At 51.7% G+C, this 24,553-nt stretch overlaps 1 protein-coding gene across 2 annotated transcripts in view; it reads left to right on the top strand.

Annotated features, from left to right (window-relative positions):
* FOXN3 (forkhead box N3) overlaps positions 1-24,553 on the top strand; it is a 387,032-nt gene that overhangs the window by 227,881 nt on the left and 134,598 nt on the right. For both annotated transcript variants that reach the window (XM_075531908.1, XM_075531907.1), the window contains one exon: positions 345-481. In XM_075531908.1, coding sequence (XP_075388023.1) covers positions 345-481 — 137 coding nt within the window. The remainder of the gene's footprint in view (positions 1-344; positions 482-24,553) is intronic.

Here is a 24,553-nt window from a genome sequence, read left to right on the forward strand (position 1 = left end):
CCCGTGAGGATCACAAGCTAGCAAACGCGAATGAAGACCAGTTCTTCAGCGTTGCTGTGAGTCAGAATCCACCTGCCGCTACCCAGCCACACGATGAAAACACTAGTAGTATGACAGGGCTGGTCAACCTGGTAAGCACACGCGTCCGCTTTTGCCTGCCCCACGTAACAAGAGGAAGACGGAATTACATGGTATGGTTTCCTGTTGTCAGAGTACAGTCCTTGAGGCTGGTGACTGCCCAGCCAGCCACCGAAAGCCTCTGCCAAGCGGCGCTAACTAGTCTGGTAGCTGTGCATCTGCAGGCCGCAAAATGCTTAACGTCTGTGTCTGTCTTTTCTTTGCAGAGTATTGGGAAAGGGTCGTTATGGTGCATAGACCCAGAGTACAGACAAAATCTAATTCAGGCTTTGAAAAAGACACCTTACCACCCATACCCACATGTGTTCAACACACCTCCCACCTCTCCTCAGGCATATCAAAGGTAAGCAATTCAGACTGTGTGTGTGTGTGTGTGTGTGTGTGTGTACTGAAATTGCATTATTCTGGCACCTAAGGCTGCTGAAGCCCATTTTAACTGTCTGTATGGGGGTCTAAAAATAACCGAAGATAAATGAGGAAGAAATTAGGCAACATTAGTAGGCAACTCCCTCGTTCTGTTTCCCACGAGTCTTACCGATTCAGCTGCTCCGGAGGACCGCACTTCCAGGAGGGCTCCGTGGGTGGGCAAACAAACGAATATCATCTGGGGAGAAACTTTTCCAAGGAAAAAGTCAGCAGACGGGGCATGTCGGGGTGTCAGGTACTGTGGGGTTAGCCGTCCAGGTGGGAGTGAAGTCCGCTAGTCTCTCTTCCAGCCCTCTGACCAGGGTCTCAGCAGGTGTCCCCCAGGGAGGGCTGGGCACCACTGTTGTCATTCTTGGTCTCCATGTGGACCAGCTCCAGGGCAGCCTTTTGTTGTGGTTACCCCAGGCGCTGGCCTGCAGTGGAGGACAATGGGGACGCCCCGTTCCTCCGCCCCAGCCTGCTTGTTTGAAGACAGTGAGGTCACAGGGTGCTGGTTTTATAAAGATATAATTGGCGGGCAGACTAAGGAGCCTCTTACTGTTTTCAGAGGCGGGTGAATGACCGACGCCCCCACCCCCACACCCCCCTCCAGAAAGCCACTTGACACACAACCAGCTTTGTAAATGGAATGTTTTATGTCCGAGGTGCTTGGGTTGCATAGTCACATCTCTCTTGGCCCCACCTCTCCCAAACTCAACCGGAAAAATGTTTCTAGTGTGGACACCCCATTCAGAGAACTCATCCTCGGGCGACCACTCTCTTGCCGTCAGGCATGGCAGGCATTGGTCACTACATCCCAGTGGTCTCTCAGGGTTTCTTTGTGCGTTCTTTGCCCGGCCTGTGTGTCCTGAGAGCAGTGGGGCACAGAGTGACCTTCTGAAAGAGGACAGGGGAAGTGCTTGTGCCTGGCAGGGAGAGGCATTCCATCACAGGCCCCGACCATCAGTCTTCAGCAGGAGCCGGCAGGAACAGCTGGGCTCTCTGGGAAGACTGCTGTAAGTCTGCCTTTGCTGGGCGATTAGCGTGATGGTAGCCATAGCAACGGGAGTGTCTCCATAGTAACGCGTAGCCGAGACAGGTGCAGTTGCATCACAAGGCTGTTGTTGCCTGGCAAAAGGACAGGCCATTAGTACTTAGATGTACGCGGTTGCCTTAGAAACAGATAACCCTGCATAGCAACGAGAGTTGGCTTGAAAGTTGTGGTTTTTCTTCCTTTTTTTTTTTTCTCTTTTCAAATAAGGTTGTCATACCAGCCTTTGTCTGTGCTCCTAAAAATCAATGGATGCATACGTTATTGGAAATGACAACTGAGGTCACATAGCTTTAGGAGATGGAGTGGAATTTTTCCAGAGCGGCAGAGAAGCACCCAGAAGGAAGGGGCCATATGCTTGCTTTGCCCCTGGTGGCTGTAGCCACTCCTGAAACGGGAGGAAACCAGGACTGGTGTGAAGAATTGCCGGTACACAGGGTCGGCTGGAGGAGGACATGGTACTAAATATTGAAGTATTTCCCCATCCTCATGTCCTTCCATCCCGCCCCGCGCCCCAAGCACCACGAAAATACCCTTCCCTTTGCCTCGCAGCTTGCCCCTCGGAACGTGTCTAGACGATATGTTGACTTCTAGGAAGTTACCAGCCTGAGTCTTGTTTAGGGGGACAGGGGGGCAGATCTTGGGTTTCTTTAGGCCAGTAGTTTTGTTCCCAGTTGTGACCCCCACAGGACACACTTAATAATTGGAAGGATGATAGCCAAGCCCTGGGGTTGGCAAGAGGGACCTGAACTCGGGCGAGAAGCGGTGCCCGTTGGACGAAGCGGAATGACCTCATTTGGTTTGTAAGACAGGCATGAAAACGCAGACAAGCCCAGGGCTTCATGGTGAGACTTAACACGGCACACCCTGCCCTGCCCTCTCCTCTCAGGGTCTCAGTGGTCAGAGCTTTCTGGTCTGCGCTGGCAAGACCTCAGATTTTACCTTGGTCACCAAGGTCACTGGCGGAGGAGGAGGCCTCAGATCCGACTCTGATATCGCCTGCCTCTTGTGTGTCCTCACTCGGAGACAAAGCGACTTTCCTGGGGACCATGGGCCTGTCCTCTGAAAGCTGAAGATGTTTCAGTGTCTTGTAGTGTGTGACATGGCACTCCACCACCAAAAACCCAACTCACGGCCATCGAGTCGATGCCGACTCATAGTGGCCCTACCAGACAGGGTAGATCTGCCCCGTCAGTGTCCCAAGACTGTGACTCTTTAGAAGAGTAGAAAGCCTCTGCTGTTAGCCTTGGCGCACTGGTGGCTTCGAACTGCCGACCTTGAGGTTAGCAGCCTGATGTAACCACTATGCCAACAGGCTGCTCTTGTGACATGGTACTGAGTATGCTCAATAGGTAAAAACAACAAAACCGAAAGACCTGTTGCCAATGATTGGCTGCAGGCTCTTAGCAACCCCCCCCCCCCCCGCCCCCCAGTTGCTGGGTAGAATTGCTCCTTGGCTGTCATCCTGACGGTAGCCAACCACAGGTCTTCCTTTCACAGTGCCTCAGGTGAGTCCATACCGCCAACCTGGAGGTTAGCAGTCCACTGAAACCACCGACACCTTAGGGCCGAAATACGGTGTGTGGGGGCCAGTGTGTTCGACTGAAACCATTGCCTTGCACATATGATCGGGCCTTCACAGATCTCCTGAAGCCATGTTTATGACAATGGGCTGGCTTTAAACCGATATATGTATGTACACGGCCTTATGCACCATTGTCTCTAGAGCAGACACTGGGCCTGGGCCACCGTCCTGTACAGGACTTTTCTGTGGCCAGGCCAGGTGTTGCGCTGAACCTGCAGGTGGCGTGGTTGGCAGAGCACTTCCTGTAGCATTCATTTCTCAAAGACATGCAGCCAAACACGCTGGATTTGGAAGCCGGTTTTTTGAGTCTTGTTTGTTTGTTTGTTTTCCGTTTTCATCATGGGCAGCCTTGGGAGATGTCTCAGCATCCTCTGGTCACAGCAGGGATTGGCCACCAATAGGTTTAGGTGACCAAAAACCCTGATAGGGAGAGAGGTGGGAACTTATGTCTCCAAGACGCCTTCTGTTGGTTGTTTAAAAAAAAATCTTCCCCCAAAATGATGTCATTGTATTTTAGGTCAACTTTGTGGAGCCCTGGTGGTCTGGTTAGTTACATTGTTGAGCTGCAGTCCTCGGGGCTAGCAGTTCGAAACCACCCAGCAGCTCCACGGGAGAAAGACTGGGCTTTCTACTCCCGTAAACAGTTACAGTCTGGGAGCCCCACCTGGGGTCACTATGAGTCAGCAGTGACTCCATGGCAGTGAGTATTGTAGCTTACCAAAGAAGCCCTGGAAGTGTAATGCTAATGTGTGGGGGTCAGCTGTTCGAAACCACCAGCCCCTTTGTGGGAGAAAGATGAGGCTTTCTACTCCCGTAAATGTTACCGTCTTCAGAAACTCATCCTGTAGCGTTTGTGAGTTAGAAATGACTTGACGACCGTGAGTTTGTTTTTGAGCCTTTTTTTATTGTACGTGTGACGGTAGAAAAATCCGTGTGGCTTTTATCCGAAACATAGTTACGTTAAAGGTCTAGTTCCTGGATGCTTTTGCCTAAAGTTTGCCCAGTCGATTCGTTTCAGGGACGTTTCTTGAGCTCTCACCTCTTCTTGGTTGTCTTTGTCTTTTCAATACAGAAACTCCCAGACATTTAAACTTATAATTAGCTCTTGATGTTTCTCTGTGCTTCTTTAGAACAGTTTAATGAGCCGAGGGGTGTGTGTGGGGGGGTGCGTTTGTTCAATGGCCTCTGCAAAGATCTTGGCCTTTCAGACATTGGGGTTCTTAATGAAAATTGCTGCTTGTGTCGTGTTGATTCGGCAAATGGTTTTCTTTCACACTGCCTGGTGCCCTCTTCCTCTCGTTATCTGAGGCTTTGTGTGCGTTCTGTAAAGCTTGCAGAGCAGAGCAAAGGGCACAAGATCAAGGAATGCCATCGCTGGTCTTCCCTCCGCAGGTAAGTAAACGTTGACCCCAGGAGGGAGCTGGAGCAGTGATCTGTGGTTATGGCAGATGGAGCAGTGATCTGTGGGCTTTCACGGTGAGAGGAAGTGGGAAGCTGGTGAGGACTCGGAAGAGGAGAAAATCCTTAGAATGTTAAGCTTGTTGACATAACAGAGTTAATTCCCTGCTCTGAGTGCGGAATTTGCACACAACAAGGAATAGCTTATTCATTGCTTGGATGGGATCCAGTAATTTTTTAATTGATAAGACATCTTTCTTTACAGTTATTCCCAGTGCTGTGCGTTTAATAGTTGGAAGAGGACCCGCAAAGCCAGAGCCCGTTTTCACTTGCCTTGCGGGAGTGCAGATGTTCGACGGTTGTCTTGTTGCTAAATTTTTATTCGGTCCACGACGAAGACAGTGTGTGGGTGTAGATGAGTTGCCTCATTCTTACACCCCGCCGAACACTCCGCCAAAGGCACGAGTAGTTTTGGAACGGCCTCCTGGATTCGAGAGGAGGAGGCCAGGTCGACGTGGAACTGCGCTCTGCTGCTAACCTAAAGGTTCACTGTTTGCACTTGACCTAGGGGTTCCTCAGGGCCAAGGTCTGGCGCTCTGACTCATGGCTGTGGTTGTGACGTGCCTTGGAGTCCGTTCCACTGTGAGGTGACTCTTTGTACGACAGAATGAAACGCTGCCCAGGCCGGCCACCATGCCCACACTCGTTCTGTTTGAACTCACGGTGGGAGCCACTGCGTCCGTCTGTCCCTCTTGAGGTCTTCCTGCTTGTCACGTGACCATCTACCCTTCACTGAGGACCTAAAGAGTCTGCATCTTCGGTTCCGACCCATGAGTTGCTTTGATCCCTGTTCGTTCCATCCGTGAGCCCCCAGTGGATAGTCACCATTTTTTATGTCAGTGGGGAGGGGTGGCATTTCTAATCATTAGGTCATTCATCGGTCTTGTAAATTCCTGCCATCTGCTCACCGGGGCCTTTTCTTTCACCAGCGGCAACGCCTTCCTGTTCGTTTTCCAAGTGTGTGTTCCTCTTCGGCGACTGTTAACGCATTTTGATTGCTTGATTAATTGTTGGGATCCATTTCAGATTGCAGAAGTTAGCCAGAATCTTGAGTTTCTCATCTTGGGCATGAGTGGCATGAGTGACTAGTTGTGTTAACGAACTGCCCCTGTAGGCATAAGGCTGTTACCCCATTGCCGATCGCCTCAGGCTTCGGGCTAGGTCTTGGAATGTTCTCTTGCCTGCGAACTCTGAGTGCCTTGCTCTCCCGGGTGTCATTGACAGCACCTGGTTGTCCACTTCAAAACGGCCCACACCGGTCCATTTCGGCCCACGAACACCTAGTGTGTTGATCTTTAGGCCTTCTGTGTCCTTGTTGACAACTTGCGCGTTTCCTACCTGCGTGCGGTTCACTTTCTGATTACTAATGGGTGTTTGCGATGGATGTTCTCAAGTTGAGTAAGAGCATAACCAACAAAGGCCCATTGGGGCAGTTCTGTGTCAGCTGGGGGGGCTGTGGGTGGACCGTCTCCGCGGCCCCTTACAACAGCTTATTTGGTACGTGTAATTTAAGCGGTGACGTGTAGTGTAGTGACGGGTTTTGAACAGGTGTGCTTACACTGCACCTTTTCCCTTAGACTCATTTATAAGGAATGTTAAGGAATCCAATCGGAAGCATCGTCATGCTGAATACATAGCAGGGATGCCCAATCAGTGTAGGCGTTTGAGAGTGATTGGCAGGTTTTCTCAAACGGCACAGTGACAGCAATGTTTTCATCAACTCCGTCGAGAGGAACAGAAAAGGAAGATGGAGAAAAGATTTAAACCCTCGGGGGGGGGGGGCACAGTTCTTATTTTTCAAGGAGAAGCTCTCACGGACACGGTGACCTTTGAACCTCCACGTGCTTGCCTGTTTCTGCGTTTCAAATCCTGGTACCTGTCATTGACTCCATTCCCAGCGTTGGCCTCATCCAATATTTCCATCGCAGTGGTCTGCCTTTGGTCTGTCTCGTTGGAGCCTGCATCGTTTTATTTAAATCGAGAGGCAGGCCCTGTTATCTTTGAGCACTTACCACGTGCAGGCACGCTGCGTGGATGTTCCACCCCGTCATCCCGTGGCCCTCAGTTCTCACGCTCCCCGTTGGAAGGTGAATGTGTAAGCAGCCAGGTACCGAGTGGACCGGCTGGTGGAGGGAGCTGTGTAGAGTTGCGTTTTCATCCAGTGGAACTTCTTCCACCGGCCTTGACACAGTCCCTGGTTTGTCCTCTGATGGCAGGAGGGTCAACCAAAATGAAAGAAGCCAGCAAGTCCATTTCGACCCTCGGCGACCCCACGTGTTTGTGAATAGAACTGAAGGCCGTGGGTGTTCAGAGCTGACCCTTTGCAGGGCAGATGGCCAGGCTTCTCTTCTGAGGGTCTTTGGACTAGTAGCCGCTGCTTAACCTAACACTCCACCCTCAGTCTCCTCAGCAGGGGTGTTCACGTCCCTTTAAATCCCATCTGGACACTCCGTGTGGCTTTCCCTCCTGTTGGAGAGCCCCCTGGCTCTGGGCCTCTGATTAGAAGACAGTTGGAGTGGAGATGGGTCCAGCAGAGGTCTGGCGCCTTCATAGATTCGCTTAGTATCTATTTGCATCTCCAAATTTGCCAGCTGAGGCCTTGGCTGGCCGACCCCCGATCTGAGCTCTGAGCCTCTTGGATGCCGTTGAGGGGGGGGTGGGGGGGTGGGGGGAGAGATGGAAAGGCACGCACCCGTGTTTTCCAAAACCCCTCCCACGTCCATGCCAGAGGGAGAGAGATGGATCTCTGTGTTAGGAAGAGGAAGGATCCATCAGACATGCATGGAACCAAGGACACAGAACTCAAACAAACCACAGAGGTCCTGTTCTCCGTTCTGGAGTCGCCGGCTTAAAAGCAGCAACGTTCTCGGCGCCATAGAAAAGGACACCCTCTCGCCCCACGCCAACTCCAGCTTGCCATTACACGAAGTTCTTCTAAAAGCTACATGAAAAGGTGTCGTGTGATTGCAGGAGACAGTTGGAAGTCATCCTTCACAAGAGATTTGGGGCAAGTAGAATGGGAAAGGGACTCTGTATTAGTCTGGGTAGACCAGAGAAACAAATTCATAGACACTCGTGTGTATACGAAAGAGCTTTAGATACAAGAGCAATTCAATATTGAGAAAACATCCCAGCCCAGTCCAGATCAAGTCCATAAGTCTGATATTAGCCCATAGGTCCCATACCAGTCTATAAAGTTCTGTTCAGACTCACGAAACACATGCAATCACATTGAATGCAGGAAGATCACAGGCCAGTGGGTGGGAAGTCTTGTGGATCCAGTGAGTGCCAGCATCTCAGCGCTGGCAGAGGTCTCCACGTGGCTTCTCCAGCTCGGCACCAGTGTAGTTCCATGTGTCTTGTCAGCTGCAGTGTCTCCCAGGGAGTGAGCAGAGGGTGTGTCTCCGCCTCCAAGGAGGAAATACAGGAGTTCCCAGAATTCTCAGAGGAAGGCCAGGCCCACATGGAGGCCTCATTGGCTATGACCCGGTTGGCAAACCAGGCTCCACCCTTTCACTCATAATCCTTTCACGTCCCAAATTGACACTAGATTATGATGTAACTTCCACACACTCATTGTCAGCAGTGCGTTATGTTTGCCGAGGAGCTGCTGTCGGTAGTCTTGGTGGCACAGTGGTTACGTGTTGGGCTGTTCAAAACCACCTGCCGCTCCTCAGGAGAAAGAGGAGACTTTCTGTTCCCGTAAAGAGTTCCAGTCTCAGAAACCCTCAGAGGGGCAGTTAATCCCTATCCTATTGGGTCGACCTCATAGCAGTGAGCTCGGTTTAAAAGGTGAAGTATCTGAGTGAGATAAGGATGGCCAGTCTTTGGAAGTTTCAGTCAATACGGGAGCCCCTCTGCGGATGAGAAAAGATGTCCAGGGGCTGGTGTGTCAGTCTGGGTAGACCAGAGAAACAAATCCAGAGACACTCAAAGATGTGTACAAGAAAGAGGTTTATATACAAGAGTAATTGAATATTGAGAAAACATCCCAACTCGGTCCATAAGCCTGACACTTGCCCATATGTCCGATACCAATCTATAAAGCCCTCTTCTGATTCACAAAACACATGCAATCACGCCGACTGTAGGAAGATCACAGGCCATTGGGTGGGAAGTCCTGTGGATACAGTGGTGTTGTAAGCATCTCAGCGCTGGCAGGGGTCTCCACGTGGCTTCTCCGGCACCCAGGGCTGCATCAGGGTAGGTCCATGTGGCTTCTCCTCAGGGATGTCTTGCAGGGAGTGAGCCTTGTCAGTAGAGCGTCCCCAGGGAGTGAGCCCAGTGAGAGGGTATCTCCTGCCTCCAAGGAGAAAAATATAGGAGTTCCCAGAATTCCCAGGAGACGGCCAGGCCCACACAGGGGCCTGATTGGCTATGACCTGATTGACAGACCAGACTCCACCCCTTCACTCTCAATCCTTTCAAGTCCCAAATTGACACCAGCTTGTGTAACTACCATGCTGGGCATCGAGTGTCCTGCTGGGAGCCGAGAGAACAGAAAGGCGAGCTTCACCCAGGAGGACTGTGTGCAGTGAACGGAATTGTAGAAAGGTCTGGGCTCGGGTCTAAGAGGAAGCTAATGGGCTCGCAGAGCCCTGAGTGCACAGTGGTGGTTCGGACCCACCGTTCCGTGGGAGAAGGTGTATAGCCGTGGACACCTTGTGGGGCAGTTCCACACTGTCCTGTAGGGTCCCCATGAGTTGGCATGGACATGACGGCAGTACTTTGTTGGTTTGGGTTACCGGAATAGCATCCATTACTGAGCACCAGGTAGGTGATTACGACTCATGGCGTCCTCTTGTGTATGAGAGTGGACCGGAGCTTCTGTGAGTTTTCAGTGGTTGGTCTTCCGAGGTTTCTTCGGAGGCCTCTGGGAGGACTTGAAACATCTGACCTTTTGTTTAGTAGCTGAGCAAATTAGCCATTTGGAATGCCCAGAGCAAGCAACATCGTTCTCTCTGTGAGTCTCAGTTTCCTCATCTGTAAAATGGGTCGGGAGTCGCTCACTGTGTCAGGCCCCGAGACCCTTAAATAGCCCGTGAGAGCACTTGACACAGGTGTGTGTGTGTGTGTGTGTGTGTGTGTGTGTGTGTGTGTGTGTGTGTGTGTCTGGGGTGATGTTTGAGCACCTTCAACCTTTGGGTCAGGAGCCCTAGCCCGTTAATCATTTGCTTTGCTCAAGGACTCTGGCCTCAAAGCAGAAGCTGGATGAATCTTCTGGTTGCTGGAGGCCGAGGGACAGAGAGATAGAAGTCGCTGCCTGCCATCCCTGGGGACGGGGAGGGGGGTGCCAGTCAAGGGTCCCTCGGAGAATTAAACTTGGTGATCTGAAGTTGATCCCTTCCAGCCTCCGTGCTGTTTTGCTCCTAAGCAGAGGCACTGTGTGGGGCAACTAGCCTGCCAACTGTTGGACAGCCTCGTTGACCTTGGTAAAACCTAGAAACCAGACAGGAGGGAAAACAGGCATGTCTCTGCTTTCTGGGAATGAGGGCCAGATTTCTCACTGGACCTGGCTCTCTGAGACCAGGATGGTGCTCCTGTGGTTACTCTTGGTTGATTCACGCTCTGCCATTGCCTCCCTTGTCTTCCTGACACTTTGGGTGGTCGGTGGTGGTCACATCCCTTCCACGGTGACTCCAATGATCGCACCAGGGTTTTGCCAAGCAGAGGTCATTTCCAAAGGCCAACCATCAAGTCCTCCAGCCCACCCTCCTTCCGTGGTTGCCCCTCCTCCCCGAGTTAGGAAGAGCAACACCCACTCTCGGTCAGTCTCCACTGGCATGCACGACTGGGGTCCTTGGTCTGTGCAGTCACCTGTCTCTGGCCACAGTCCCCCATCAGCGGTGCAGCCATTTGAGTTTCTGACGTTAGAGGAATGGCACATTCTTGGTCTTTTGTCTCTGAGGCTGCCGCCATCCCAGATGCGAAAGGTGCCGAAAGGGTGGAGAAGGAAAGCATCATTCATTCATTCATTCATTCCCTGGTAGCTGCTAACTTGGGCTGGCTACTTCCTCCTCCTCCTCCTCCTCCTCCTCCTCCTCCTCCTCCTCCTCCTCCTCCTCCTCCTTCTTCTTCTTCTTCTGACATCTGGAGAAAACACGCACCAACTATTTAGGCACGTTTTTAAGTCCTTATCCCTGTACAGTAAGTTGCGTATTCCCAGCAGTCCAAGTAGAGAAGTGTTCGGTCTCCCCCTGGTTGATCTGCTTCTCAGTGGAAAGTTTGGGTCTATTCACCGGCCATGTCTCTAGCAAACTGACCCTCGCCCCTTCCCCCAGCACACCCCATCCAGTTTGGCCAGCATCATAGTGAATGAGAATCAACACGGGAGAAAATTAAACTAGGCTTCACAACTTTCTCTCCCTGCCTTGTCTCCCCTTCCCTGCCATCATCCGTCCCTCCTCACACCCCCCTGCATAATTGGCGGGCTTCTTACTGGAAGGCAGTTTTATTTTAAGGAAAGCTGAGCTTCTTATCTTAGCATTCCTTGGGATCCCATTTCTTCTACAGAAACTGAGGCATATGGAGAGATTGGCCCCTTTTCACACTGGGCTGGAGGGTACCCCAGGCATGGGGGCACCTGGCCTGACTCTGGTTTGGTCCTTTGGACTCCAGGGCCTCCTTGCCTTTCTGTCTGCCCACACTTGCTGTGCCAGTGGTTCCTAACGTTCCTAGTGCCGTGACCCTTTAATACGGTTCCTCATATTGTGGTGACCCCCCCAACCCTAAAACTATTTTCGTTGCTACTTCACTGATGAATAGGGTGACCTCCTTTGGGGGCCGAATGTCCCACAGGTTGAGAACCGCTGCACTATGCAGTGGGGCATCAGGCCCACCGGTGCAGCTGTGACCCCCCTCAGGCACGAGGGAGAACCCACTATGGGGGTGGAGGGACAGTGGGAAAACAAGACAGTGGTGACTTCCCCTGCCCATCAGAATCTTTCCAGCTCTTGATCAGGGGTCAGGAGGAAGCAAGCTCTTTCTGGGTCTGCCTCTGGATTCTCTATGCCGCCAGTGGGCCCATCCTGCTGCCTCCCTGAGCCTCAGCTCCTTGTGTCTGAAAGGACACGGGGCAGAGCCCAGGCCCCAAGTGCAAACTCCAGGCCATCTCAGACCGGCTCCAGCCAGAACCCTGTCCGGGAGGCTCCCTGGGTGGGTGACCTTGAACAAGTCGCCAGAACCACGCCCCAGGAGGGCTTGGAGGAGGGCATTCAGTCAGGGGCTGTACCTTGTGCCTCATCCACAAAAGGGGTGCTGCGACTCCCTTCCACCGCCCTTACTGTTGCCAGACTTCCGCTTGATAGTTGCCCGCCTGGATTTTTGGAGCCCCTGTTCCTCCTGATCCCCCTGCGTGCGGGTTTTTGCAAGCTCGGGTATCGTGTGAAGCTTTTTGGTTGTCATACCACTAGCGGGAAGCGGGAAGCTCATGGACGACAATGCCCCCCTCCCCCCACTCAGCCCCTTTTTTAACACTCTCTGGCCTAGTTCTTTAAGCGGAACCCTGCCTAACAGGTGCTACATAACAGATAGGAGTGATCTCTCGTAGAAAGCAAAGCAGCCAGGAGGAGAATAGCAAAACTAGTCTGTGTCCACCAGCGCAGCGATGCCAGGAGCCAGGGGCTGCCCCGTCCCCTTTACAGTCACCAGGAAAGGGGCTTATGGGCGCAGAGGGAGACACTGAGATAATTTCGTGATTTAACGCTGCAGGCGTTCCTGGCCTCTGGTCTCCCTCCCCATCTGTGCACAGGCCCTGATGGAGCTCTGATCTGCACAAACAGCCTGATGGCTTGGACCGGGTCATTCTCAAAGCCCGCGAGACCCATCCGGCCACTCTGGTTGGGGAAAGGTCATCAATTCCAGGCTGTTAACTCCAAGGCACCAAGTATTGTCAGAGGGCTAAACAGTGTGCGGCTGCCAATGAGAATGCAAATGCGCTGAAGGTGGCCCAGGCCAGCCTGGTCTCCGCACCACCTTAAATGCATTTGCGTTTTGCCATCTTTTCCCTGGGGCCCCTATGCATTCTCTGCAGACCCCTGGGCTTGAAAGGTAGGGCGCCCCAGCTCTCCCATCCCTCATCATCATGGGGGAAAGTTTGCACTCACTGCAGACCGGCCCAAACATTCCATTGTGGGCTTTCTCTACCAGCGACTTAATCCACATTTATACCGCCTGGCGGTCACTCATTAGTTTTTTTCTGCACACTCTACCCCTCTTTCTATTCTTTTTCTTCTTTGATGAGAACAAAGCCAGCCCGTCCCCTCCCTACTCCAGATCCAGCTTCCCTGTTTCACTTTGATCCCGGGGAAGACGCACACCCCAAATCGCTCCTTCTCTACCTGCTCACAGGCGTGGCAAAGGTGCGCTCCTGGGGCGTGCATCTTCAGACCGCTGAAGGTCCGTTCCTGCCACACCTGGGGCCTGGGCGGCTCCTCCTCCCAGCTCTTTAATGGCCGTTGTGGAGCATGGGAAGACTGGACACATGGCAACTCGGGTGGAATTTTACTCTTCCGAGAGCCCTTTGAAGTTGCTTCTTGCCAACGCTACCCCTCTTGCCCCCGGCTCTTAGATGTGGTCTATCCTGTCATCAGGGCTGTGGGAAGTCCACAGTACAGAGAAACCAACCTGGATTCTTCTCAGACAACTCTTTGATGTAGAGTAAAACAAAAATCTATTTCTGCCCCGCATTGGAGACTTCTAAGAAATAAGTTCTTCCGCGCTCATGGATTGAAGGAATTTTACATTGAGTTCGGTGCCCCTGCCCCCCTCCGGGTTTTAGCCCCTCCCCTGTTCTAGAGTTTACTGAGCACCTACTGTGTGCCAGACTTAAGGAGCCCTGGGAACTTAGTGGTCACAAGCTGGGCTGTGACCTGCAACATTGGCAAATGGAAACCACTGGCTGCTCCTGGGCGGCGGGGGTGGGTGGGAGGGTGGGGGGTGGAAAGGCAAGGCTTTCTGCTCCCATGACAGTTACAGCTGCAGACACTTACAGGCACAGTTCGACCCTGCCCCTTATAGGGTCCGTATGAGTCAGAATTGGCTGGATGGCAGTGAGTTTGGGGTGTGTGCGTGGCTTCCTAGTACAGATTTCATATATGCACTCTCCCACAATTCTTTGGTGATTGTGCAAAGAGAGACTTAGCACTCCATTGCATTTCAGAGACCTGAGACCAGAGATGCATCCCGAGGTTTCTGAACGGCCCAGCTGAGAGGTGCACCAACCTGGTCTCCCGATTCGCCCTTAGAGCCTCAGCACTTCCACAAACTTTGCCACCCCATCATCACTGCCTTCTCTTAGTCCTTTACCCCCAACCCCACCCCCACCCCCGACCTGGTCTCTGCGTTAGCTGGGAGCTCCGTGTTGGACAGCAAGGTGGCATGTGACCTTTTTCACAGGCACTGCAGTTGTGCAGCACAGTGACCGTGGAAGGGGTGGGTTTGGAATGCTCATGGGTCCAGGCCTTGGAAGAGGGGCATGTCTTGGAGCGCTAGAGATGGAGAGCGGGGGACGGGGGCAAGCTGAGGGGAGCTCTGGTGTGTGGATGGATGAAGACCTGTTGAGGGAAATGGAATGGAGAAGAGAAGCTAAGGACCGTGTGTGTGTGTGTGTGTGTGTGTGTGTGTGTGTGTGTGTGTGTAAGTTTGTGAGTGAGAGTAGGGAGCACTTCTGTTTCAGACAAACTACAAGAGTAAACAGAGAATGGATGTTTTCTCAAAATGGGTGATTTGAATTTAATGATTTTTTGGGAGACAAGTAATCCCTAAATGTTGACTGTAAAGAGAGGGGGAGGGATCATTTCAAGCTTACAATATTAAAGAGCTTACTTTGGACGAAGTCCATTTTCCACAGTCAATATTAGAACAACTAATTATTCTATGAACACTTCTTAAAGTTTCCCTTTTTGCTATGTCTGTAGGGGAAATTGACAAAGCCAGACCTCTGTTTTGAATCCTTGTCGGTGAAGTTTCTTTAAAGTTTATATGGCTTGTTAGCATTCTTGAAAAACGAAGCCTTTCGCCACAGACTTCTTATTTCTGAACCACCAATACTATCCAAACGCAGCAGATATTTGTGAGCTAAAAACAAGTAAACACAAATGAGCATCCTCGATTTAATACCCAAGTCATGACACGGATTAAAGGACACACCGTTTATTTTATTAACCGATAAGCTGAGAAGAGCCTGTCGGAAATGCCGGGCTCGTTCCAGCTGCCCGTGTGGAAATGTGGAGGTCTTCCTCAGAGTCCCCAGCCCTGTTGGCTAAGGCGAGACTGCGATGGAGTGGGTTTCCACTAGTGGACGGCTGTGGGTGACGCATGCAACACGAAGAACGCTCTCAATTGGCTCAACGGGTGTGGGAATGTCAGCAAAGTGGAGAGCCTCAACTAAATGTATGTAGCTTGCTTAGACCGGGGCTTGTTTGGGGTTTCACCTCGGGAAATTCTGTGGTAATCTTGCCTCTCTATCCCCGTTGATAGGGGAAGGAATGGAGGGGCAGAGTCACGCACCCTTCCGAAAGCAGGTCCGTTGCCAGCAAGCCGGTTCACACTCACAGCCACCCGTCAGTCCGTCCATGCACGGCAGCAAGCAACCCTGCCTGGCCCCCGCCATCCTCACAGTTGTTCACAGGACTCAGCCCACGGTGTCAATCTCTCTGTCCAATCGAGGGCCTTCCTCTTTTTTTGCTGCCCCTCTACTGCACCAAGGATGGCCTTCTCCGGGGACACGTCTCGCCTGACAACGTGTCCAAAGTACGTGAGGTGAGGTTTGGCCATACTGGCTTCTAAAGAGATGAGAGGGACGGGGGACTTCTCTGGGCGTGCTTCTGTCCAGACAGTTATATTTGCTCTCTGGCAGTCCATGGCACTTTAAGTGTTCTTTACCAGCACCATGCCGACGCATAGAGACTAGGCATGGAGACCTCGTGTACGATTTCTGTTGGCAGGAACAGACTGCCTCCTCTGTGCCCTGTGCAGTGGTGTGTGGGTTGAACTGCTGTTGTCCTGGTCAACAGTCCAGTGCTTACCCGACTATGCCCCCAGGGCTCCTTAGAGAATCACCCTAACAACCCCTAGCCCAGCTCAGTTGCTATTGAGTCTCTGACAACTCACAGCACCCCTGAAGGACAAAGGAGACCTGTTCTTGTGGGTTTCTGTGGGAATAAGAAAGCCTCATCTTTCTCCTGCAGAGCGGCTGGTGGGTTTGAACTGCTGACCTAGCATCCCAGAATCACTAGAGGGTTGAAATAAAAAATGATATCCACCCTTTTCCAGAACTTGGAGTGTCAATCATGGCATTTAAAATTTCTTCCCCAGCCACATGGTTTTCTGGGGCGTTAGCTTCCTTCTGGGGTGGGTGGGGCAGGGGATGGACAGAGGAGTGGGAGGAGTGGGTGTGTGTGTGCTAAGAATCGCTGTCCAACCTTATTCAACACTGGAATAGAAAGGCCCCCCCACCCCCCCAATCATTAAGTCCGATGCTTCCCAAGTGGTGCTTCAGAGACCTTTCCGGACGCGAGGACTTGGCTTTAGATTGTGAGTTAAGTGTTTCTGGCCACGTCGGTGTGGTAAATGCCAACTTCTCTGGGGTGTGCTAATGCTGATGTCCCCCATTCTTTATTCAACGGGACACTAGATTGATTGTCTGACATATCTCTCAGTCTACTCCAAGAGACATCAGTTTCAGATCCAGTCGTCGGGAGAATTTGTTTCCCAAAGCATAGGTTGCCGCCCATTCATGAGTCGCGAACTGATATGGGGTTATTGCCATCATCGTTCTGTTGCTTTACAAAGAACAACAGTGGAATAGTCATCCGCGTTTGTAAGATAGGGGTGGGTCATCCTCGTGAGAAAGTAAGTATAGGTTCTATGTGCATGCCTGGTCATCACTAGGGGGGAAAATCTACATCTTCCTCTGTCGGTGAAAAGAGCAAGCCCTTGACAAGATGGATTGACATAGGTGTGGCCAGTTGTGTTTCAACAGTCTGGTCTCAGGTGCAGACTGTCAAGTGTATTTGTGACTATGTGGGAGGCCAGGGCCTCTCTCGCTGCTTCTGCTTGGCGCGGCAGATGAGGTCCTGATCGTTTATCAGGAACGGGTAAGCTAAGAAGAGCAAAGCGTACATCTATGTTGTTATTGCTAGTTGTCCGACTCATGGTGATTGGATGGATCGCAGAACAAACTGCCCATTCCGGCGCCAACCCCATGATGTTCGTGTGTTGGAGTCCATTGTCCATCGCAGCATGTGAGTTAATTATAAAACGATCGAATCAAAATGATCTACCAACTACAAAAATGCAAAAATATATATTTATTTTTATTTATTACATTTCTTCATAAATGCGTTGAGAGTTCTTTATATGTACAGTTTACGTTTATAACCGCATGAGTCCATATTGCACAACACAATTAACCATGGACCGTTTCTGTCATTACCTGAGTTGACTCCAGTCGATGACTTGCACTGAATGGAATGAGGCAGGGGTGCATACACAGTCCCCAGACAGCAGCTGCTGACAGCCAGCCTCAAGCACACTTCCAAATGATCATCAGCCTTGGTGGAACGATACCGGGACTTAATGATCTTTCTGTGGGAAAAGGGTGGCCTCATAAATAAGCAGAGCCCAATCATGCCGTCAAGGAGGTAGCACATTGTTTCATGTTTGGGTGCTTTCCCTCCGAGTAAGTTCCAGAACTGTCCATGCACTCTGGACTTAGCTGAATGTCAGCTTGTAGTGTCTTCCTATTGATCCAGCTCCCCCACTCATTTTAATACCCTTTCTTACGTTGAAGAGAAAGAACCAAGGTCTAAAAATTGGCGATGACGTGTCAGTTTTGCTCCACTTGCCGCAGTTGCTTGCGCATGCATGTGACACCTAAAATTGCATCTGATTGGCTGCTCTGTATATCAGTTAAGTGACGGGATGGATGATAGGCTTACGTCAATTTTTTAAAAATCATTTTATTGGGGGCTCGTACAACGCTTATCACAATCCATACATACATCGTGTCAAGCACATTTATACACTTGTTACCCTCATTCCAAAACACCTGCTTTCCACTTGAGCCCCTGGCATCAGCTCCTCATTTTTCCCCTCCCTCATGCGATCTACCCGCACTATGTTTGTGATTAACTGGTAGATAGTGACCGAGTATTGAGCATCCCTGCACTATGGGTTTCCCTCGTTTCTGCCAACACCCGGCTTTCCCAAGCACCGGGGGTGATCTGAGTCGTGACAGGTGCGTCTTGCCCATGGCAGTCAAATCCTCCCCTCTTTCTCATCTGGATGGGCAGGGGGGGACCTGTGCTTGCCTCGTGACGGGCACACCATTCCCTGTGAACCCCTCTTGCTGTAGCGGCTGGCGTTTGAAAGCACAGGTTCTCCCCAGTTAGGCTCCCAGGCTGCTTTTTCTAGTGTGCTTTCATTCATCCCCTGTTGCATGTTACCGGGGCAAGCTAGACGATGAAGCCAAGCTTCATCCACATGTTCCGTCTAGTTGTGAGCATGGAACCCCACAGGAACTTCACAGAGCAAGAAGGGATGCGTCTTCTGCCCCCTGCACAAAGTGCTTTAGCCCGGTTGCCTGCTTCGAAGCTCTCCTTGACTTGTGAAAAACCAAGCTGAGTTGGTGACTGCTTCAGAAGGCATGAGGCAATGGTCTGGGGAGGAGACCGCTGCCCTGGGCTATCCTCTGGTGTGGGGCTTTTAGGTCGATGTCACCTGGTTAGCGGTGCTCACGCCTGTTTCTGGATCTCCCTTCCTAGATTTGTCAAATGAGGGGCTTGGAGGACTCGATCGTCCCGAAGGTGCCCCCCTGGCTCTGCATTCGGTTTATCATAGTGTTTTAGAACCAGAAACCTGGTGATTGATCGTTGAAAATATTTCACATTTTCAAAACCGTGTCTATGCGTGCGCAATTTTAGTAAAGATCTGCAGCCCCATCTCAGGAGCAGATCCCCGAATGAAAGGCCGAAGCAGATGCGTTGTTTTGAATCTCTGCGAGGAGGAGACCCTAGTAAATGGTGCCACCCCTCCAGAGGCCGTTTGGGGCTGTCTTTGACCAGTATGTCTCAGGAGCCCGGGGGTGCTGTGATTATGCATTGGGCTTCTAGCTGCAAGGTCAGCCGTTCAAAACCACCATCCGTTCCTCCGGAGAAAGATCGTTATATTTCTAGCCTCTTCGGGGATTCTATAAACGCATTGCCCCAAAGAAAACCAAACCCAACTGCCATGGAGTTCCAGTGGTGAAGTGGCTTCACATTAGACTGCTAACGGCGAGGCCAGCAGTTCAAAACCACCAGCTGCTCCTCGGGAGAAAGATGAAGCTTTCTACCTTCCTTAAAGGGTTACAGTATCGAAGTGTAAAAGGGCAGTTATCCTTAAGCCTATTGGGCTACGATTGCCCATTTCTTTTGCTCCTGAAGCCTTAGGTAAGTTTGATATCCCGCTTAAACCGCACCCCCACACCTGCCACCACTGTGCCAGCATTCTGGGGTTGTTAACCCCAAAGATGGTCACAGCGAGTTGTAGATAATCCGGGAGGGAAATATTCCGCATGCCCGCCCCTCTTTCTTGCAGACCATCTCAGGTACGGATGAATATTCCAGTGGAGGTTTTGCAGGTCAAGCCCACCTCCTCCCTGAAATCATGGCAGGATCGCTCTCTGCACATCGGAGTGAATGCCCTGCACCACCTAGGTGACAGTGAGCACGGTCGCCTTAGATTGTGGCCCTCTGTGGACGCATGCTGCGTCTCTTACAACACTGTCATCATCGCCTAGAGCCAGCGATGGTATGTTTAGCCACCTGGAAAGGCCCCACAACCCTGCTAGGACGTGTGTGTGTGTGCGCGCACGCGTGCGAGGTACTTGCTAAGTGCCGGCAGAATGAACAGCTGGATCACAGTGTCAGGTGCTCAGAAGCACTCGATAAATAGTTGTTGAATTGGACTGAATTGAAAGTGGCAAAATATTTCACGGTTATCTAGTCTTTGTACTTTATGCCATTTACTAGAGGTTAGAAAATAAGATGAAGCCGTGTGTACCCACTGAAGAGTTCTAAGTGGTTGCTGGTTATCTGAGGAGCCACGGAGCCATTAGCTATTTCCCAGCTCTGGCTCTTCTTTTTCTTCTTTATTAAAGCTATGTTTACTATTTCTGGCCATTATGTACACTAATATAAAAATTTAATTAGACCCTTGCTTTTCAATTAATTATTACAGCCCGTTTTGTTTGCTCTCTCCACAGAGCCTGCGTCCTGGGGACCAGCGAGCTCCCCGTGATTTAACTAGTCATGACTTTGAACTAAAGTCCAGGTGTCTGAGCGTTTCCTTCACTCTGTTGGTGATCGCTTGGTTCCGGGCTCGGTCACGGGCAAGGATTCAAGCAGCCTTAGAGAAAGGGGGCCTTGTTTCATTTGATCTTCTTCCCCACCCCCGGCGGCTCTGGCGTAAGTTAAAATTCCACAGTCCTTGAGCTGGCAAAGAGACAGGTGCCATGCTTCCTCCTCGAGTCTCGCGAGTTTTAAGGACCCAGAGAATGAGAACGAGGGATGTGGGATTTGAAACCACTTCTGCTTTGGGAAAGTGCCGTCCTTGGGTGGTGGTGTCAGTGGCTGCTGTCTGGTCGGCGTCCAGCTCATAGTGTGACCCCGCGCAAGGCGGAGCAAGATGCTGCTGCTTCCTGTACCCTTGTGATTGGCTGCCAATCAAACTGTCCTGAACCGTTGAGGTTTCGTTGGCCGATTTTCAGAAGTAGCTTTTCTTCTAGCTTGTCTTAGTCTAGAAGCTCCACGGAAACGTGTTTATCCCCATGGCGATAAGCCAAGCCTCCACAGACACACATGAGAGGCGCCCTTGAGGTGCCTTGGCTGTGACTCAAGCCTGTGTCTCCCGCATGGAAGGCGAGACTCCTCCCAGGGAGCCACCACGGCCTCAGAGCCCTTTGACCACAGCTTCGGACAGAGATGTGTGCTCCAAGAGGGCCGGGACCGTGGTGGGCTTTGTTCTTCCTTGACCCCCAGCAACCCCACCTTGCCTGACACATACATACTAGCTACTTGGAGAATATTTGTTACAGGAGACTGCGTGAGATCAATCTCTACGTTCACTTTTGATCACTGATACACGTGTGTTCTGGATTAAAATTTCTCTTTGCCTGGCTCACTAAGCCTACATGAAGACGGCCTTGGACCGGGCTGCTTTGAAGGTGGGAAAGGATGACTCGATTTAACTACAAGAGTGACAGCAGGGGGACATCGGTTGGTAGCGGGATGGTCCTGGAGATAAGGCGCAGTGCCAGAGAGTGTCGAGCATCGGTCACACACATATTTCCCGGGAGCCTGTTAGACATTTTAACAAAGTGCCCGGATGTCTCACGTGCTCTCTGGCCTTCAAGAGACACTGACCTCGGATGACTGCTGTGTCCGGGGATGTCTGTGCCCTTGGGAAGCTGGGATGGACTGGAATACTGAGGGTTGTTTGACCAAGATGAGCTGTGGGGGGCAGGGTGGATGTCAAACAACTGCCTCCCTGGGCTTACGGCTCCAAGGACCAAGCTGCCCGGCTTTCTCAGCACTGGACTAAGCACAGTCTTGCTGCTTTCCCCTCTTGGTCACTGTTGGTGTTGGTGGCTGTCCAGTTGATCCCGATTCATGGTGACCCCAGGTGTCCGGAGTGCGATGGCTCCATAGGGCTGCCAAGGCTGTAACCTTGAAGCAGGTCTCCAGGCCTGTCTCCCAAGGCGTCTCTGAGTGGGTTTGGTCCACCGGCATGTCAGCCGAGAGTTGAGGGCTTAGCTGTATGTGGAGCCCTGGTGGCGTCGTGGGTGCCAATAGCAGGCCAGCAGTTTGAGACCACCAGCCGCGCCCTGGAAGAAGGATGTGCAGAGTGAGCATCTCAGAAACTCACCCGGGGTGGTTCTACCCTGTCCTATAGGGTCGCTATGAGTCAGCATCGACTCCATGGCAGTGAGTTTGGTTTTTGCGTTTAAACTTGTCTGCCACCCAGGGACCCCCATGTGCGCGTGGGGGTCACTTGTATTGGAAAATCCAGTGGCCACCCAGTCCATTTCGACTCATGGTGACCCTGGTGTGTCAACATGGCACTGTGTCCCACAGGACTTCAGCAGTTGGTATCCCAGACGCAGGCAGTCAGATCTCTCATCGCACTTCCACGGGTTTGTTAGCAGCGGGGTACCTTACCCATGTGCCCCTCCAGGATGATGCCTGGTATTGCCCTGAGGCACCAAGGGGTTGGTTCAAGCCGTTTCTCACCCAGGAAGGAGTAAATGGGGGGTGGAACCCCTTAGGCTGGGTGGGGAGGGCTCCTTTGACAAAAGCTACCCGCCTCTCAGCCCCCACCCTTACGTTTGGACTGCAGCCCCAGTCTGGGTAACCAGAACTTTCTGTCCTTCTGACCCTCTTGATTAGCCAGGGTCCTGAGCACGTGGTAGAAGCCAGGCCTAGGAGACCCAACTGCGGACATGTACAGGGGACTTCTTGGAAAGACACACCTTCCGCTCACTTTGCTCTCCTGGAAGGCAGAGAGTCCTTACATTCTCTGCCAATTCTCTCTCTCTCTCTCTCTCTCTCATACACACATGGCACACGCCAAACCTTTTTATATGCTGTATGTTCAGGCGGTGGCTGTTGCTGAGTAGTGCCCTGCCCCCTGCTGAAAGCACAAGTCCTCGCCGCCCTGTGAGGGAGCTAACCTCACAGATTGGAAGCAAACTCCATTGGTAAAAACAACCCATGGGTTTCTCCGACGGCCACCACTCAAACCCCTTTGGCTGGCGTGGCCGTTGATGCTGGGCAGGGTCAGGCGTTTAGCTTGCGTATGTGATTATTTTGATGACGACTCTGCTACCAGCCCTCTTTTCCATCTCAGACAGATTACAGGTAGAGTGGGGGGCCGTGGGGAGGGAAGGGTTCTTGCTGTACCAGGACTTGAGGTCCCCAAAAAGACACAGACAACACAAGCCCGCTCAGTGCCGGGCTAAATTCTCCACTCACAGAGGGAAGAGATAGAGTGGCCTCGCTCGTGGGTGCCGCTCTCCCATGACCAGCAGGACCCCCATGTACGCTTGGTGTCAGGCAGACATCCTGGGTTCACCCTTCTCCCAGCCGTAGACTGGAAGGGAATAAAGTGAGTTGACCTGTCCTTCTGTAAGAGGCAGAGAGCAATCCTATGTGCCCAGAGCAAGGGGCAGCTTCTCTGATAAACAGAAGGAATTGGGGTTGTCCAAGAGACCCACTTCCCAGCCTCCTTATCTGGGAACATTCTGGCCCCAGGTCTCTGCTTAAGGGGCTGGTGTAGGAATCATAGCTGCATGCTGTCCTCCTGGATTTGAACTCCCAACCTTGGGGTTTAGAGTCGAACGTGCAAATATCTGCACTATCAGGACACAGTAGACTGTAGGTTGGGTGACATTGGGAACCACAGTTTCCAAGCCCCCTTGCCTTCCAGCTGGGCACTGAGCACTGGGTGGAAACCAGTTCCCATCAGAGTGGCCCCAGCGCCTGGCAACCGCATGTGTTCCAGGGTACAACTCTGCCTTGTAGGCCTCTCAGGGAGAGGGCTGTGGAAAGTAGGTCAGCCCATCTCCCCACTCACCCCTACCCCATGGTGTCTAGGAGTGGGGTTGAACTCCAGGCATTTGCTTAGTCGCCCCATGTGTCAACTGTCTGCACCCCCAGTGGCTCCCAGCACAGAGGGGTCACTTCATGAACACTTGTTGCAGGACACACGGAGCCACTCACTTCTCTGGTAAATCCACACCAACATTTTTGGAAGCAAGTCTCGCTCCTTGAGAATTAAAGTGTTTCCTTGGCAGGGCACAGCCTCCCTGGTCACGCTGTGAGATTTAAAGGCAAAATGCTTCCTGCTAATTATGAACAGTTGCCCTGTACTAGCAGACCCATTATGGGGCCCTGAACCCTGGCATGCTGCCCCCCGCCCAGCCGCTGAACCGTACCGTAGAGCAGGCTCCAAAGGTCAAGGCCACTCCTGCCCTCAACTCGCTAGACCTCAGATTACCCAAAGAGGATTGCCATTTCAGGGCCAAGGGAGTTAGGGAGTGGGTAAAAGGATTTGAAATGAGATTATAGGGCCTAAAAGCTCGTAGCTTTTGTTCAGGAAATAATGTACCATTGTCCTACAAGGCAGGGGGACAATCCCCTTTGAGGGCCAAGAGTGGTAGAGCCCTGCCCTGGGGGCCTTCAGATCATCACAAGTCAGTTGATCTTCAGATGTACTTCCTGGGCTTCTTGTTACAGTCAGGAAATCAGAAGCGGATAAAGAACTCTAAACAAAGGAGCAAAATTGACAAGGAAATCGATGTGAATCATTCAAAAACAGCCAGTCTTTTTGAGAATGTTTAGTTAGCGGAGCTTCAAGTTTGGGAGTCCCTAACTGAAAAGTTGGAAGTTCAAGTCCTCCAGGAAGTGGCTTGGAAGAAAGGCCTGGAGATCTCCTAAGGAAAAGTCAGCCATGGTTAAACTTCGGGATACAGTTCTACCTTGACATACGGCGAGTCACCAAGAATCATATGTCAACGGTTACTGGCCTCTTAAGCCAGAGACTAGAAAGCAAATGGATAGTGTCATCAGAATGCAGTGTCTTAGTGCTGAACCCTGAGAAGAGTGATCCTCACACCTCGACTCCAACTCCCTACCTGGAAGCCTATCCGTAATACCACTCTGCGAGTCCGGCTGGGCCATGTGGCGCCACGCCTACTGTTAGTGTTGGGTTAGTAGCCATCACACCGATTCTCTCAATGTTTCCTGTGTTTCTCAACGCAGGGACTTCCTGGCAGTGTGTTTTGTTGGGCTTTGGACTCAAGTGCCTCTCCACCCTACATCTTGGTTACAGTCTTCTTCCTCAAGCTGCCAGCCCCCGGGCCTTCTCTGATACCT

The sequence above is a fragment of the Tenrec ecaudatus genome, chromosome 14 (assembly GCF_050624435.1).
Source record: "Tenrec ecaudatus isolate mTenEca1 chromosome 14, mTenEca1.hap1, whole genome shotgun sequence".
Classification (NCBI taxonomy): Eukaryota; Metazoa; Chordata; class Mammalia; order Afrosoricida; family Tenrecidae; genus Tenrec; species Tenrec ecaudatus.